Source organism: Lycorma delicatula, chromosome 5 (genome assembly GCF_047948215.1).
Source record: "Lycorma delicatula isolate Av1 chromosome 5, ASM4794821v1, whole genome shotgun sequence".
Lineage (NCBI taxonomy): Eukaryota > Metazoa > Arthropoda > Insecta > Hemiptera > Fulgoridae > Lycorma > Lycorma delicatula.
In genome coordinates this window covers 2,701,793-2,717,258 of record NC_134459.1, presented here as the reverse complement: position 1 = coordinate 2,717,258, position 15,466 = coordinate 2,701,793, and the positions used below count along the sequence as shown (strand labels likewise).

At 32.6% G+C, this 15,466-nt stretch overlaps 1 protein-coding gene across 2 annotated transcripts in view; it reads right to left on the bottom strand.

The window, feature by feature from the left end:
• The window catches only part of Prp3 (pre-mRNA processing factor 3), an 85,996-nt gene that overhangs the window by 67,015 nt on the left and 3,515 nt on the right, over positions 1 to 15,466 (bottom strand). For both annotated transcript variants that reach the window (XM_075365529.1, XM_075365528.1), the window contains exon 2: positions 14,905 to 15,083. In XM_075365529.1, the coding sequence (XP_075221644.1) occupies positions 14,905 to 15,055 (151 nt within the window). In that variant the 5' untranslated portion in view covers positions 15,056 to 15,083. The remainder of the gene's footprint in view (positions 1 to 14,904; positions 15,084 to 15,466) is intronic.

Genomic DNA, 15,466 nt, shown 5'->3' with positions numbered 1-15,466 from the left:
AAACATACTAAAGCATGCAATAATATTATCACTACAAAAGTTGTTTTTTTATTGATCAATTAATTCACAACAGAAACTTACAACAAAGAAGCTTGTATGTGGGACTATGAAAATAAAAACTTGCAGTGTACGAAAAATGCCATGTCTTACCAGGATTCAAACCTAGGACCTACGGATGAAAGATAGAGACACTAACACTCTGTCATGGAGAGCGGCAGTTTAAAACTAAACATTGAAAACCTTTTCTCCTAGAAAATATTATCTAGATGTAATATTTCAAATAAATTAAGTAACCAATAATTATGATTCAAAACTAAACATAAGTTAAAGAAAATTGTTTGAAACAAATATTTTTATTTAAATACAAGAAAATACTTTAATACAACTTGGTACAGAATGCAATACTCTTATCACTTTAATCCTTGCATCTGTATATGTTTTTAAGGTGGTCTACTTTTCTTTCTTTTTCCTGTTTAGCCTCCAGTAACTACCTTTCAGATAATACTTCAGAGGATGATATGTGTGAGTGCAAATGAAGTGTAGTTTTTTGTACAGTCTCAGTTCAACCATTCCTGAGATGTATGGTTAATTGAAACCCAACCACCAAAGAACACCGGTATCCACGATCTAGTATTCAAATCCGTGTAAAAATAACTGACCTTACTAGGACTTGAACACTAGAACTCTCGACTTCCAAATCAGCTGATTTGGGAAGACGCATTCACCACTAAACAAACCTGGTGGGTAAGGCGGTACTACTGTATCTGTGCTATACTAAGATCGTACTACACAATAAAATCTTATTCCTGTGAGCATAAGCTGTAACTTAAGGTGAGTCAAAAGTTCAAAAAGTTTATTTTTGTCATTTTTTTTGTTTTTTTTTCACTTTATTACACTTCAAAATCTTGTGATTAATTTGATATATTTCACATTGTTGTACAATGTTCCTTTCTATTTTTAAGAAATTTTTAAAATTTGTGCTGCAAATAGATTTTTCTCCAGTGCTCCTGACAGTGATGAACCAGATGGTCACATAACCATCTGTGATGGTTACAGATAAATATAACATAACACTTGGTAGATCCTCCGCAACCACCTTATAAACAAAGAAGTATCCCTAGGGCAATTTTGAAAGTAATAAAAACCTGTTTTTCCAGCTTTATCAAACTGTAATTTATTAAGTAAGTGCATACATGGAACTATGAAAAATGTAAATGTTAATAATGTAGCGTGGAGAGTACTTCCAAAAAATGTATTTATAAAAAGAAAAATCTTGAATTTGGTGTGTATGAGGCTGTGGCTAAATTCAACAACGAAAACATTAGCTGCTGTGGTGTTATTCATAGACTTGAACTTCAACCTGGATATTACACGGTAAAGGCCATGAAAGAACTTGACATACAACGAATCCAATGGGCTGAAAAGTCAATTTCAGCTACGATTTTATTACGAGAGATTAGAGCATTGAAAACGCCAGAGATTAGAGCCACAAGAGAAAAGAGCGTTGCCAAGAGAAAGTTGGATGAGGAGCAGCGAGAAGAATATGGAGCTGGCCTGTTTTTAAGATAGGATAAAGTTGTAGTTTACTTACGTTTTATTTTATTTTTGCAACTTTGTGAGTTCTACAATTTTAGCACAAAAGGAACATTTTCTCAGAATCAAAATGACCAATCAAACCCAAATTTTCAGGTATGTCTTTACACATCCATATACACATTTTAACATGAGATATTTGTTGAAAACAATTTCTGTATGTTTTTACGCAGTTAAATTGATCAAAATTTGATACATGTAATACTAGAATACAAAAACATTTTTATTTATCTTTTATATCCAAATTTTTAAAAATCCTCATGTTAAAAAATGTATCAAGGATAGAGTAAACAGCACAAAAAATTTCATAATGATCAGACTAATTACAAGCTGAGAAAATGTTCCTAATATTAGTAGGGGAAGACAGGTCAGAAACAGAACTCCTGAAGCCCCTTAAGTAGAGTAAAAATTTTCTATAAATCCAATTTAACCAGGGAATATTTATGTTTTTGTTCTTCAGTTTTAAAGTGTAATGATACAATGAAGAATAGAAATAGAAAACTAATTTTTTTTTTCTCCTTTATTATAAAACAACAATATTACAATATCACAGAAGAATATTAGCACGCATAGAAATTTAACTTCAAAACATTAGAACAAGTTTTCAAAACATAAAAATGGACTACATCACTGTTTAGTGCCCAAAAATATGATTCGTGCAGATAATTAGTAAATAAAAAATTTCAACTTATCCTTGTTTATAATTTATGAATTTATAACTATTGCTAAAAACAATTTTCATTTTATTCTCTTAAAAATAACAATATACACATCCCTCTGTCAAACCAAATATCAGAATCATTTTCATGTAATACAGCCAATACCTTGGAACACAAGAAAGATCATTACAATGCCTTGATCATTACTATTTTTAGTAAATCATTAACAAATTCAAAGATACCGACCAATTTATTTAAAGGAAAATTAAACTTTTTTTTTTTTACTTAAGTAATATTACACTGTTATTGAGCTTTTTAAATAATACTAAAAAAAAATCTGAGTGTTCCATACTTCTATTTAACATGTACATAAATATGTGCTCAAATAATCTTCATTGACAGCTCCTGAAGTTTTATTTAGTTTCTTCATACATTTTAACCAATCAGCCAATTAAACAAGCTGCCACTTCTAAGTTACGCCTAGTCGGCATGGGATCATTGTTGTGCTTCACGCTCAAGAAAAAGTTGGAAGTAGCCAAAAACATTGTGTTGTGGACAATATTTGGGGCACTTTGGTTCATCAGAAATGCCAAATTTTGCTACGAGCTAGTATAATGATCGGAAGCGGGTATGGCACAAGCACAGAGAGGGACTCTTTAGAAGGCTGTCGTGTCTGAGCACCAGCATTTCAGATCCCACAGGGAGTAAAGAAAAGATCTCAAACTGTCCTTGACGAACCACCATGATTGGCAGAGCTACAAGAAACTGGATAACCTACATCAAGGTAGGAGCCTCACTACTGAGTGTTTTGTCACCCCCCTTTTTTTGGATGCACAGGCATAACAACAACTGAAATCATGAGAAAAACAACAAGTCAAACGGTAAGATTTCAACTCTATTGCTTTAAGGGTATGATCTGAGGTTTGTCATCAGTTACCTCCTTCCAGTGTTAGGGCTGTGGAGTAGGATACATGTAGTAAAAGCCAACCTCCCCAGATAAGGCACCCCTTTCCGTTTTCTTTTGTTTTAGGTTTGTTATAGGTGCTACAGACTTGACTACAGTGACCAAACCAGCAAAGAAATGGCTAGAAGAAAATGTTAGTTGCTTGTTTACACAAATTTTTTACTTAGTATAAATTCAAGTCATCCCCAAAGTCCTCTATCCTATATAGAGAAGATAATGAAGACTGCCAAAAGACAGCAACGACAATAGGAAAAGAAGCCCAGTAGTTGCCCAACAGGATGACAGAAGAGGCCTGCACTTTCCCCTACAATGTTCTTTTCAGAGCTGACAGGTCTTTCTAAGATTACGGTTTGTAATTATTTACAACTGAAAATAAGGAAATTCAAGCCAAAGAAGACAGAAGAAGGAACTACAACTCGCAACATCGAACTTAGCCCAGCCACAACTCGGCTGAGGCAAGATGAAGAAGATGGTAAGACTAAAGAAGATTGAGTAATCTTACAATTTTCAGTTTCAGGGAGTTGCTTGCTAGCACAAGCAACTCCCTCTGGTGAAAGGAGTGCAACGCACCCTTTGATAACTAGGGTCCCATCAAGCACATTCCTGCTAGACCAAAAGGCGCTAACACTGAAGGTGAAATCGCATCAGAATAAAGGTGCAAATACCTTGTTAGTGTCTGAAAAATAACCCAAGTTACAACAACCAAATAAAATCAAATTGGTCTGCAAAGTATGAGCAATCATTTGATTTTATTTGGTTGTTGTAACTTGGGTTATTTTTTAACTTGGGTAATTCAATTGGGGATTGCCCCCAATTGAATTCAATTTACTCAGGTACTCAAAAGTAACATGTTACAGCTCTATAAATGAATCAATTCTTCTGAGAGTTAGACCCTGTGTGCAGACTGGATATAAAAATTACAAAGATTTACAAAACATACAATAACATAAAAAATATATGTATATGAAATAAAAAATTATTTTCTAATTACCAAAAACTTTTTTCATAAATTACTTAAAATGTATTGTTCTCGATTTATTGCATTAAAATTCAATTTTTTATTTTATTCTTCAATAATTTGGATCTGACTGATAATGCTTTGTACATATTGGGCAGTCTACTGAAATTAAGTTTAGTAAAATAAAAAGGATATTTTTCCTAATGTTCAATGTAATATTGGGTAAGTTCAAAGATTTGTTTCTACTAGTCGGTTGTTGTTATTAGTCGGTTATTTGTTTATATTAGTCAGAAATCTATTTTTTTTTTTATAGTGAAAGCTTAACGCAGATATAATATAGGTTTGTTTTTATGACAGAGGTTCTTTAATAGTATTTCTTCCATAATTTGTTAGTTTTTCCATTTTAAAACAAAACAAATATATAACTGCCATTAAATAATTAAATACCTGCCTGATAATAAGAAAGACTCATCAATAAGGGACTGATATCCAGGCTTTGCAATGAATAGGGAGGTATCTATCTCCTGATACCCTTGGCGTTCTGTTCCATTCCACTTTACGCATTTAATGAACTACTATTTCATATATTTATATCTTAAACTACTCAAATTAAAGTCTTAATTTTCAATTAACTTGTATTTTATAATGCTATTCTGATCAAGGTTTTGCCTTGATCATAACCAACTAGTTCGACTGGTTTCTCGTGCCTTCCAGCCAAATGCTCGGACAGTTCCGATTTTTTTTACACATCAATTAGCATAACTAATAATTTTAACATAATCGATGTAATTTTTTATTATTATAGCACTGACTGAATAAAATATTTATTTTTTAACAAAAAAGATAAATAAACAATCAAGAAATATTGGAGTCCGGAAAAAAGTTTCTTCTCATTTTCCCACAAGATGGATTTAGGACCGCATAATTCTTCTGGTAATGTTAATTAAATCTTGTCAACACTTGTTAATTAATAATGTCAACACTTGCTTGCTTTTGAAAGGTAACCTATAACTGAATATTTTTAGAAAGGTTATCATTATATTGGTTAATTTATTTAAAACATATACTTCTTGAAAACGAGTGAAAATAAAGAAGAAATTTTATTCATTTTGATACTTTATTAACAAAAAAGGAAAAAATTTGCTAACACTACTAAAAAAATTTGAGATGTTTATGGACATGATGACACCAGTATGTGTCATCATGTCATGCCTAGCAGCATAAAGCTAGGTCAAGGTTTTTCAATCTGTAAATTTTGACGTCAATGATGTACCTTGCTCTGGCCAGCCAAAGACTGAAAAAATTGATGAAATCATGGAAAAGTTTGAGCAAGATCAACAATTAGCAGTCATGATATCAGTAATAAACTAAATATCTACCACAAAAGTTTTAAACCATTTAAAGACTAAAAAAAACTTGATGTTTGGGTTTCACATGATTTTCACAATGAAAAATTAAATGGATCGAATTTCCATTGGTAAATTGTTGCTAAAACAGAACAAAATTGAAATGGCTCATTACAGTTGAAGAAGAGGTCTGTACAACAATAATGCACAGAAAATATCATTGTCAAGCAAGGTAAAGCTCTGCAAATGGTAGCAGAGCCAGGATTGATGGCAAAATGTATGAGTGATGGGATTGGAAAGAATTGTTCTCTACAAGCTGATACTGCCTGGTCTAACAACTGATTCTAATCTCTACTGTCAACAACTGGAAAGAATACACTGAGCAATGAATTGACCAGAACTAATCGACAGGAAAGTTGTCTTCCATCACAATCCCAGACAATTTTGGTGACCTGGAGAAAATTAGTTGTATCTATTGTATAGTCCTGACCTTTCACCATCACAATACCTTTAATCACTTATCACACTTCTTTCTCCAGAAAACAAAACACATAAGCTGTACAGCAATGGATTATGATTTACTTCAAATATGTCATTAGGAGGTGAATCATATAGCACATAGTTAATTTAACAAAATTCGTTTAAAATGTAAAAAAAAATTATGTTTTACTTTTACATTAATTACAAGAAATCTTTTTCTTAATCCTACATTAAGAAAAAATTCAAACTGTTACGCTAAATTTACTGACTTTATACAAACAGCCTCAGTTCATAGCATCATTTTCAGTACAAGATCAGATACAGAAGTAAGCGGTTACATTTTTTTTTTTTTTAAACAAATACAATTCCCTTAATAATAAATGTTAATGAAAATAAATAAGGGTAAAGACCATCTAAGAATTGAAGGGCACTTTTGTTGGTAATTCTCTTTTATTACTATATCTGATGTTCTATTCATTAATGTCTAATTAAGAACAATAAAATACTCGCTAGAGATTTTTTAAAAATATTTTTTGCAAATAACATTCATAAAATTCCCAATATATAGACTCTTCAAAAGTAAAAATAGAAATTTTTAAAAGAAGTTCTAAAACAATTTTAACCTATAAGTTCACAAATGAAGACTGGGTATTTTTCCATACTATGATGTTGCATAGCATCAAAACTAATCCAATCTAAAAGTTGAGATTTTTTATTCTAAGTTTATCCTCAAGAATATACGATTCTGTAAAATGGAAGTTTAGGGCCTTTCCCTTTCTAGCATCAAAATGGGGCAATTTAATTCTTTAGACCATATATAAGAGCCCACAGAAACAAAGTGGATAAGATTCTCAGGTTTCACTCTTCAAACATCCCAGCTAGATAAATTTTACTGTACAAATTCTTAAATCGAACACAATTACTGCTCTAAAAATATTCCAAATTTTTGAGTATAATTACATGTATTTCCACTAAAAAAGCAAAAGATTGTTAAAAAAAACTTAAGTAGAAAATATTAAGGTTTATTTGAATATGATAGCTATGGTAGAAAATAAAAATAGTAAAGTGATTTTGAATAAAAATGTAGTGCTGAGTAAAAGAAAAATGACCATCACAAAGGGTTTGAAGCGTCCCCTACAATTGAAATTAAAAATTAAGATTAATACTATATATAAAATGTAACAATATTTTAAATACACCAAGCTTCAATACACTTTTGAATTAAGTGATGATTTCATATGACCTGTGAACTTAATAAATTCAAACTGATCACATAACTAAACAGCAGTATTATTTAGTCAGCATCTTGCTTGTAACTGACTAACAAATAATCAGTAGCAAAAAAATTTTTTAAATAATGAAACCGATCAAATAAATTTTACTATCTTCTGTTTATTTATACAACATTTTTCCCTTACAGTCTTACAGATGATTGTTTTTACATTTGAAAATAAAATAATACATAGAAAATAAATTGAAAACTTTTAATGTAAGCGTGCATTAATGAATTTACAGGTAAATAGGAAGAGATATTTTTTAAAGGAATAGCAGAAAAGAGATAAGTTGTAAGTAACTGTACAGGTTGTACAGTTGTAACAAAACTGTTACAACTAATTGCAATGTTATTCAATAACAAAAATAATATGGCTGGTTAAAATAATCAACTTTAATATTATTACAAATATGTAACTTTAAAATACTGTATTGTACAAAAAAGGAATTGATAACGAAAGCACCAAAACGTTTTTGTGCATTCTTAACTAGAAAACATTTAGTTAAAACAAATTCAAATTGGCCCACCAGTAAAATGGTTACTGGGAAACAGAAACCATCTCAGGACAAACAAATATGGTGAAATATATACAGCCCCACTCATGCAAACTGTCAAGGATAAAATAAAAATTTGCAATATAAATTAAATAAACTACAGCTAAACAGCATAAAAACAATGCACAATATTTCAATAGAAATAATAAATTCTTTAAATAGTAATTTAAAAAAGACCAGGTGGATGTCAAATTTTAACCAACTTCTAATCACCGACACTAAATTTCTAATTAATACATGAATAGGCAAATCCTTCTTCAAAATAATTTTTATTGGTACAGATGTACACAAGCAAGGTTATACGGAGATTTTCACTAGTAAATACTTATTGAACAATAATTGAGAATTTTTGTTCAGTAAGGTTTGAAATTTGTGATAAAATTTTGTGGAGACAAATTAGGTTGATCAGCCATGTATTACATCCAGGTTATATCAAGCTGATAAAAGAGGGGAGTGTACACGATAAAAATGGTAGAGCATGACAAAGATGGTTTATATAAAACAAATAATTGACTGAGGATGTACGCAAAGTAGTTAGGTTGAAGTTGAAAAAATTAGAACAAAATGGAATGGAGAAAAGCAATGAACTAGTCAAATGATTATTTTACAACACAAAGACTTCTTTTTATTAAATAATTAATTTTTAATTATAATTTAGTTTAACTGTATAAATAAATATGTAGTCTTCTTTCTATGTATTCTCATCCGGTCTGATACTAATGAAAATTTTACAAAAGCGAAATTGACTCCCTAGATCATTGTTGTTAGAATGAATCAATAGAATAACAATCATACAGAGGGTGTTTTGTTTATCAACAGCAATAAAGTCTAATTGTAATGGAGTCTAATTCATGTTGATCATATATGTAGTTAATTTACAACTATCTGTCTATTCTCTCTCATAATTGTGACAAACAGAAATTAACTAAATACTTTAAGAATAATTAATTTAAATGTTGAATTCCCAGAGTACTAGACTAGCACAGTCAAATCTGTAGACAAGCATACTTTGGCACTTGTATGTAAAGTAACTCTCATCATATAAAATAACTTTCAACATATAAACAAAAAAGGTTCTATTAATTTGTTCTTATAGGAATGTCTACCTAGTCACAGTGGAAAATTATTGTGTGCATTTAATTCTTAATTAGCAACTTACTCATATCTAGTATCTTTTTTTTTTTTTTGTCTTCAGTCATTTGACTGGTTTGATGCAGCTCTCCAAGATTCCCTATCTAGTGCTAGTCGTTTCATTTCAGTATACCCTCTACATCCTACATCCCCAACAATTTGTTTTACATACTCCAAACGTGGCCTGCCTACACAATTTTTCCCTTCTACCTGTCCTTCCAATATTAAAGCGACTATTCCAGGATGCCTTAGTATGTGGCCTATAAGTCTGTCTCTTCTTTTAACTATATTTTTCCAAATGCTTCTTTCTTCATCTATTTGCCGCAATACCTCTTCATTTGTCACTTTATCCACCCATCTGATTTTTAACATTCTCCTATAGCACCACATTTCAAAAGCTTCTATTCTTTTCTTCTCAGATATTCCGATTGTCCAAGTTTCACTTCCATATAAAGCGACACTCCAAACATACACTTTCAAAAATCTTTTCCTGACATTTAAATTAATTTTTGATGTAAACAAATTATATTTCTTACTGAAGGCTCGTTTAGCTTGTGCTATTCGGCATTTTATATCGCTCCTGCTTCGTCCATCTTTAGTAATTTTACTTCCCAAATAACAAAATTCTTCTACCTCCATAATCTTTTCTCCTCCTATTTTCACATTCAGTGGTCCATCTTTGTTATTTCTACTACATTTCATTACTTTTGTTTTGTTCTTGTTTATTTTCATGGGATAGTTCTTGCGTAGGACTTCATCTATGCCGTTCATTGTTTCTTCTAAATCCTTTTTACTCTCGGCTAGAATTACTATATCATCAGCAAATCGTAGCATCTTTATCTTTTCACCTTGTACTGTTACTCCGAATCTAAATTGTTCTTTCACATCATTAACTGCTAGTTCCATGTAAAGATTAAAAAGTAACGGAGATAGGGAACATCCTTGTCGGACTCCCTTTCTTATTAGGGCTTCTTTCTTATGTTCTTCAATTGTTATTGTTGCTGTTTGGTTCCTGTACATGTTAGCAATTGTTCTTCTATCTCTGTATTTGAACCCTAATTTTTTTAAAACGCTGAACATTATATTCCAATCTACGTTATCGAAAGCCTTTTCTAGGTCTATAAACGCCAAGTATGTTGGTTTGTTTTTCTTTAATCTTCCTTCTACTATTAATCTGAGGCCTAAAATTGCTTCCCTTGTCCCTATACTTTTTCTGAAACCAAATTGGTCTTCTCCTAACACTTCTTCCACTCTCCTCTCAATTCTTCTGTATAAAACTCTAGTTAAGATTTTTGATGCATGACTAGTTAAACTAATTGTTCTATATTCTTCACATTTATCTGCCCCTGCTTTCTTTGGTATCATAACTATAACACTTTTTTTGAAGTCTGATGGAAATTCCCCTTTTTCATAAATATTACACACCAGTTTGTATAATCTATCAATCGCTTCCTCACCTGCACTGCGCAGTAATTCTACAGGTATTCCGTCTATTCCAGGAGCCTTTCTGCCATTTAAATCTTTTAATGCTCTCTTAAATTCAGATCTCAGTATTGTTTCTCCCATTTCATCCTCCTCAACTTCCTCTTCTTCCTCTATAACACCATTTTCTAATTCATTTCCTCCGTATAACTCTTCAATATATTCCACCCATCTATCGACTTTACCTTTCGTATTATATATTGGTGTACCATCTTTGTTTAACACATTATTAGATTTTAATTTATGTACCCCAAAATTTTCCTTAACTTTCCTGTATGCTCCGTCTATTTTACCAATGTTCATTTCTCTTTCCACTTCTGAACACCTTTCTTTAATCCACTTTTCTTTCGCCAGTTTGCACTTCCTATTTATAGCATTTCTTAATTGCCGATAGTTCCTTTTACTTTCTTCATCATTAGCATTCTTATATTTTCTACGTTCATCCATCAGCTGCAATATATCGTCTGAAACCCAAGGTTTTCTACCAGTTCTCTTTATTCCGCCTAAGTTTGCTTCTGCTGATTTAAGAATTTCCTTTTTAACATTCTCCCATTCTTCTTCTACATTTTCTACCTTATCTTTTTTTCTCAGACCTCTTGCGATGTCCTCCTCAAAAATCTTCTTTACCCCCTCTTCCTCAAGCATCTCTAAATTCCACCGATTCATCTGACAACTTTTCTTCAGGTTTTTAAACCCCAATCTACATTTCATTATCACCAAATTATGGTCGCTATCAATGTCTGCTCCAGGGTAAGTTTTGCAGTCAACGAGTTGATTTCTAAATCTTTGCTTAACCATGATATAATCTGTCTGATACCTTGCAGTATCGCCTGGCTTTTTCCAAGTGTATATTCTTCTATTATGATTTTTAAATTGGGTGTTGGCAATTACTAAATTATACTTCGTGCAAAACTCTATAAGTCGGTCCCCTCTTTCATTCCTTTTGCCCAGCCCGTATTCACCCACTATATTTCCTTCCTTGCCTTTTCCAATGCTTGCATTCCAATCTCCAACTATTATTAAATTTTCATCTCCTTTTACGTGTTTAATTGCTTCATCAATCTCTTCGTATACACACTCTACCTCATCATCATCATGGGCGCTTGTAGGCATATAAACGTTAACAATCGTTGTCGGTTTAGGTTTTGATTTTATCCTTATTACAATGATTCTATCGCTATGCGTTTTGAAATACTCCACTCTCCTCCCTATCTTCTTGTTCATCACGAAACCTACTCCTGCCTGCCCATTATTTGACGCTGAATTAATTACTCTAAAATCACCCGACCAAAAGTCACCTTCCTCTTCCCACCGAACCTCACTAATTCCTACTATATCCACATTCACCCTATCCATTTCCCTTTTTAAATTTTCTAGCCTACCAACCTTTTTTAAGCTTCTAACATTCCACGCTCCGACTCGTAGAATGTTATTTTTTAATTTTCTGGTGACCCCTTCCTTAGTACTCCCCACCCGGAGATCCGAACGGGGGACTATTTTACCTCCGGAATATTTTACCAAGGAAGGCGCCTCCATTATTGCTATGTGAAAATGCAGAGAGCCACATTTTCTTGGAAAAAAAAGCAGCTGTAGTTTTCCATTGCTTTCAGCTAGTATCATAGTTCAGGTAATTCAAACACGGGTAATATAATTTTTTAAATGAATTTGGAGAACTACAGTTTTTGGAACAAGTGAAACAGGTTAGAAAGAGTGAATACTTTGCAGTTATATTAAAATTGCTCATTCACAAGATACGTTAAAAAGCATCACACTATGTATATGGCATTTATTTAACTATTTCCTGAAGAAATAGACCACTTACAAGTTATTTTGTTTATATTGGATTAGATATTACAGTAGGCTACAATTATAGTACTATTAAATAAACCAAAAATACATTTCCCTCACGTTACATAAGCAGGGATAGAGAATACAATGACACAGGTAAAATGATTGAAAGCTAAGAACTAGGCTGTATACTTTGTACAGTAAGTGCAATGGTTTAACAAGATTCTAATTATCTGATTATTACAATTTATGATTATTTTTTAATTCAGTTAGTTATACAAATCTTGTATCTACATAACACATTACTCCTCATCAACATATATGAGGGTAATTCAATAATTAAACAGACAAAATAGCTGTAGTACAAAAATGGTTTTTTAGATAAATACAATCTTTTTATCTACTTTTCCATGTAATCCCCACCAACTTCTCTGCACTTGTCTCTTTTTTTACGAGTCTTCTTACTCCCTCAGCGAAAAATTCTTTACCATAATCTCGAAGCCAGTTTTATACCTTTTTTCTTTACCACTTCAGTGTCATTGAACTTGATGCCACGCAAAGCTTCTTTTATCAAACCAAACAGATAAAAACCCAAAGGGGCAAGGTCGGGGTTGTAAGGAGGATGAGGTAGGAGCTCCCAACCCACTTTGCCAATAGTTTCCAGCATCAGTGTGACACTGAGCATTGTCTTGAAGAAGACAATGCACGGCTTTCCTCTGTCATTCCAGACATTTCCTTTTCAACACAAGCTTGACTTTGTTCTCAACCATGGCCGAGTAGTATAGGCAGTTGATAATGTGTTCAAATAATCGCAGAAAAAATCAAACCATGGATACTTCAAAAGATGATTAATATGACCTTATCAGCCGATAGTTGCGTTTTGAATCTCTTACAGACAGGTGATTCAGGGTGTTTCCACTGCATGCTTAACACTCAGACTCCAGCTCAAAATGATGTACCCAAGTTTCGTCGCAGATTAAAATCCAGTCCAAAAATGCATCGCTTTTGTTTTTAAAATGATTTTTGAATTTGGTGCAATTGCAAAATCTCTTGGCTTTGTGATTAATGGTAAGCTCTCCGAGAACCCAGCTTGCATAAATCTTATAGTAGTTCAGTTTGTCTTGAATGATGGTATGAGTGGCATGTGTGAGGCTATTATGCTATATGCAGCACCTGTTTGGGCAGATAGGCTAGAATATAAAAGTTTGCAGGACATATTATTAAGGGCTCAAAGCCTAATATTGTTATATTAGGTATGGTAATGAGTAACTGGTAATGAGTGGTTACCGTACTATTTCAGTCTTGGTGAATGCAGGCGTCAAAATTATAGACTGATTGCGTCTGAGAAGCAGCAGCACTATGTTGCCAAGAAGTCTGGTCAGATAAAGTTCGAGAAATTGAACATGGCAATGCCTCATAGTAAGCCAAATGGGATGAGACAAAGGTGGGTGTTATACAATGATCTCTTTCCAAATGTTGGCTTACGGAACGTCTCTTGGGTACACCCTAATAAATATATGAAGCAATTTCTTTCCAGCCATGGTGCTTTTAGGGACAGATGACAGAAATTCGGTCTGATAGCTTCTAGGATGTGTGTCATCAGTCTGGACAATTGGATGACACCTACCTGGTTTTTAAAAGTGCTCGAAGTATGATTTAATGCACACGGACATCTGTCGGCTTGATCTTATCGGGTCGGCATTGTGCCTCCATGTAAACTGGAGGAGCCAGGCTGAATGAACAATGTGGAAAGTGTACTTGGCAAAGGAGAGGATTGCTGAGAGGATCTAGAGCCTTGCTTGGATTTCTCTTGTATTCTGTTTTTGTTGATGGTTTGTTGTTTTTGTCCTTGTTTTGTTTCAATGATACTGTGTTATTATTGTTCCATGTAATATTTTTATGTTTTATTTTGTGTTAGTAGGTAGTTCAGTTCCTTTGTTTTGTTAAGTCCTTTCAGTCTTATTTAAGATGTCTTTTGTTTTTGGTTTATTAGATAGTGATACCGATGGGAATGTCACTCATGGCATTTGGATCGGTGGCATCCTGGGGTTTTGAAGATGATCTCCAATAAAGTCCGTAAGGGCTAGGAACGGAGGGGTTGGCGGAGGGTGTTTTTACTTTCAGGGGTCAGGATATGCCAACACCCACTCTACATTTTTCAGCAATTTGTTCAACTGTAAGTTGTTGGTCTTCTTAGATAAGTGAATCAAATCAAGAATCTAATGCAGGTCGACACTGTTACCAGTCGCCAAAGCGGTGCTCATCGGTCAAACTTTTGCAGCCACTTTTTAACTTTTTCACCCACACATAAAAACTCACACGATTCATGCAACTACTACCGGTAGTGACGGTTTACACTTTCCAAAAGTAAAAATCAAATCATAGAACGCTGTTCTTCAAAAGTATTTTCTTCAAGCAGACATGCTAAGACTTTAGCATGTCATAACTACGACTTTAGAGGTTATGTTTACATAAATATTAATCAAACAGCTAACAATCTTTGCAAGGTTGCCAACTGAAACAGAAGTTTCAACTGCCTGCATTAAGCATTTCCATCACTAAAAATATTTGTCTGTTTAATTACTGAATGACCTTCATAAAAGTAAGAAAAGTCATCAAAATTTTAACTTTATATGATAATTTACAAACAAAGTTATTAAGAAAAAGCAAGTTCACCTGTAGTCTTCTTTCTATCATATCCTGACATCAAACAATTCATAGCTGTCAGAACAAGAGATGGTTCAGTAAAGCCAAGGAATTTTTCAATTGTCTTATCAATATATGGTTTAATTTCATCAACTTCTTTTCTTGACAAAGATGCAGTCATCTTGAATAATTAATTTAAGCAGTCCTACCTACACAACACATCAAAACAAACAAATATATACATAAATTCCTGCTTGTAGGTCAAGATTTTTAAGTAAACAATTTTTTTTTTAATCATGGGGGTTGTCATCTTATATGCTTCACCTGAAATAGTCTACTTAAATTTTGTTTAAGTTAGTGTATTCGGTTTTCATAAATTATTAATTTATTAAAACAAAAATCCATTACTCAGTAAATATACATTTTTAAAAGTTTATTGGTATTACCATTTACTATTAAAATGAAATATTTTTTTTTTTTTTTAATAAGGACAATTCTTGTAAGTTTCTTGAATGTTGTGGGTTAATTTTTTTTCTGAATGTCAAATATTTTTCTTTTGGGAAAAATTGCAGAGGTCATTATTGCTCACAAA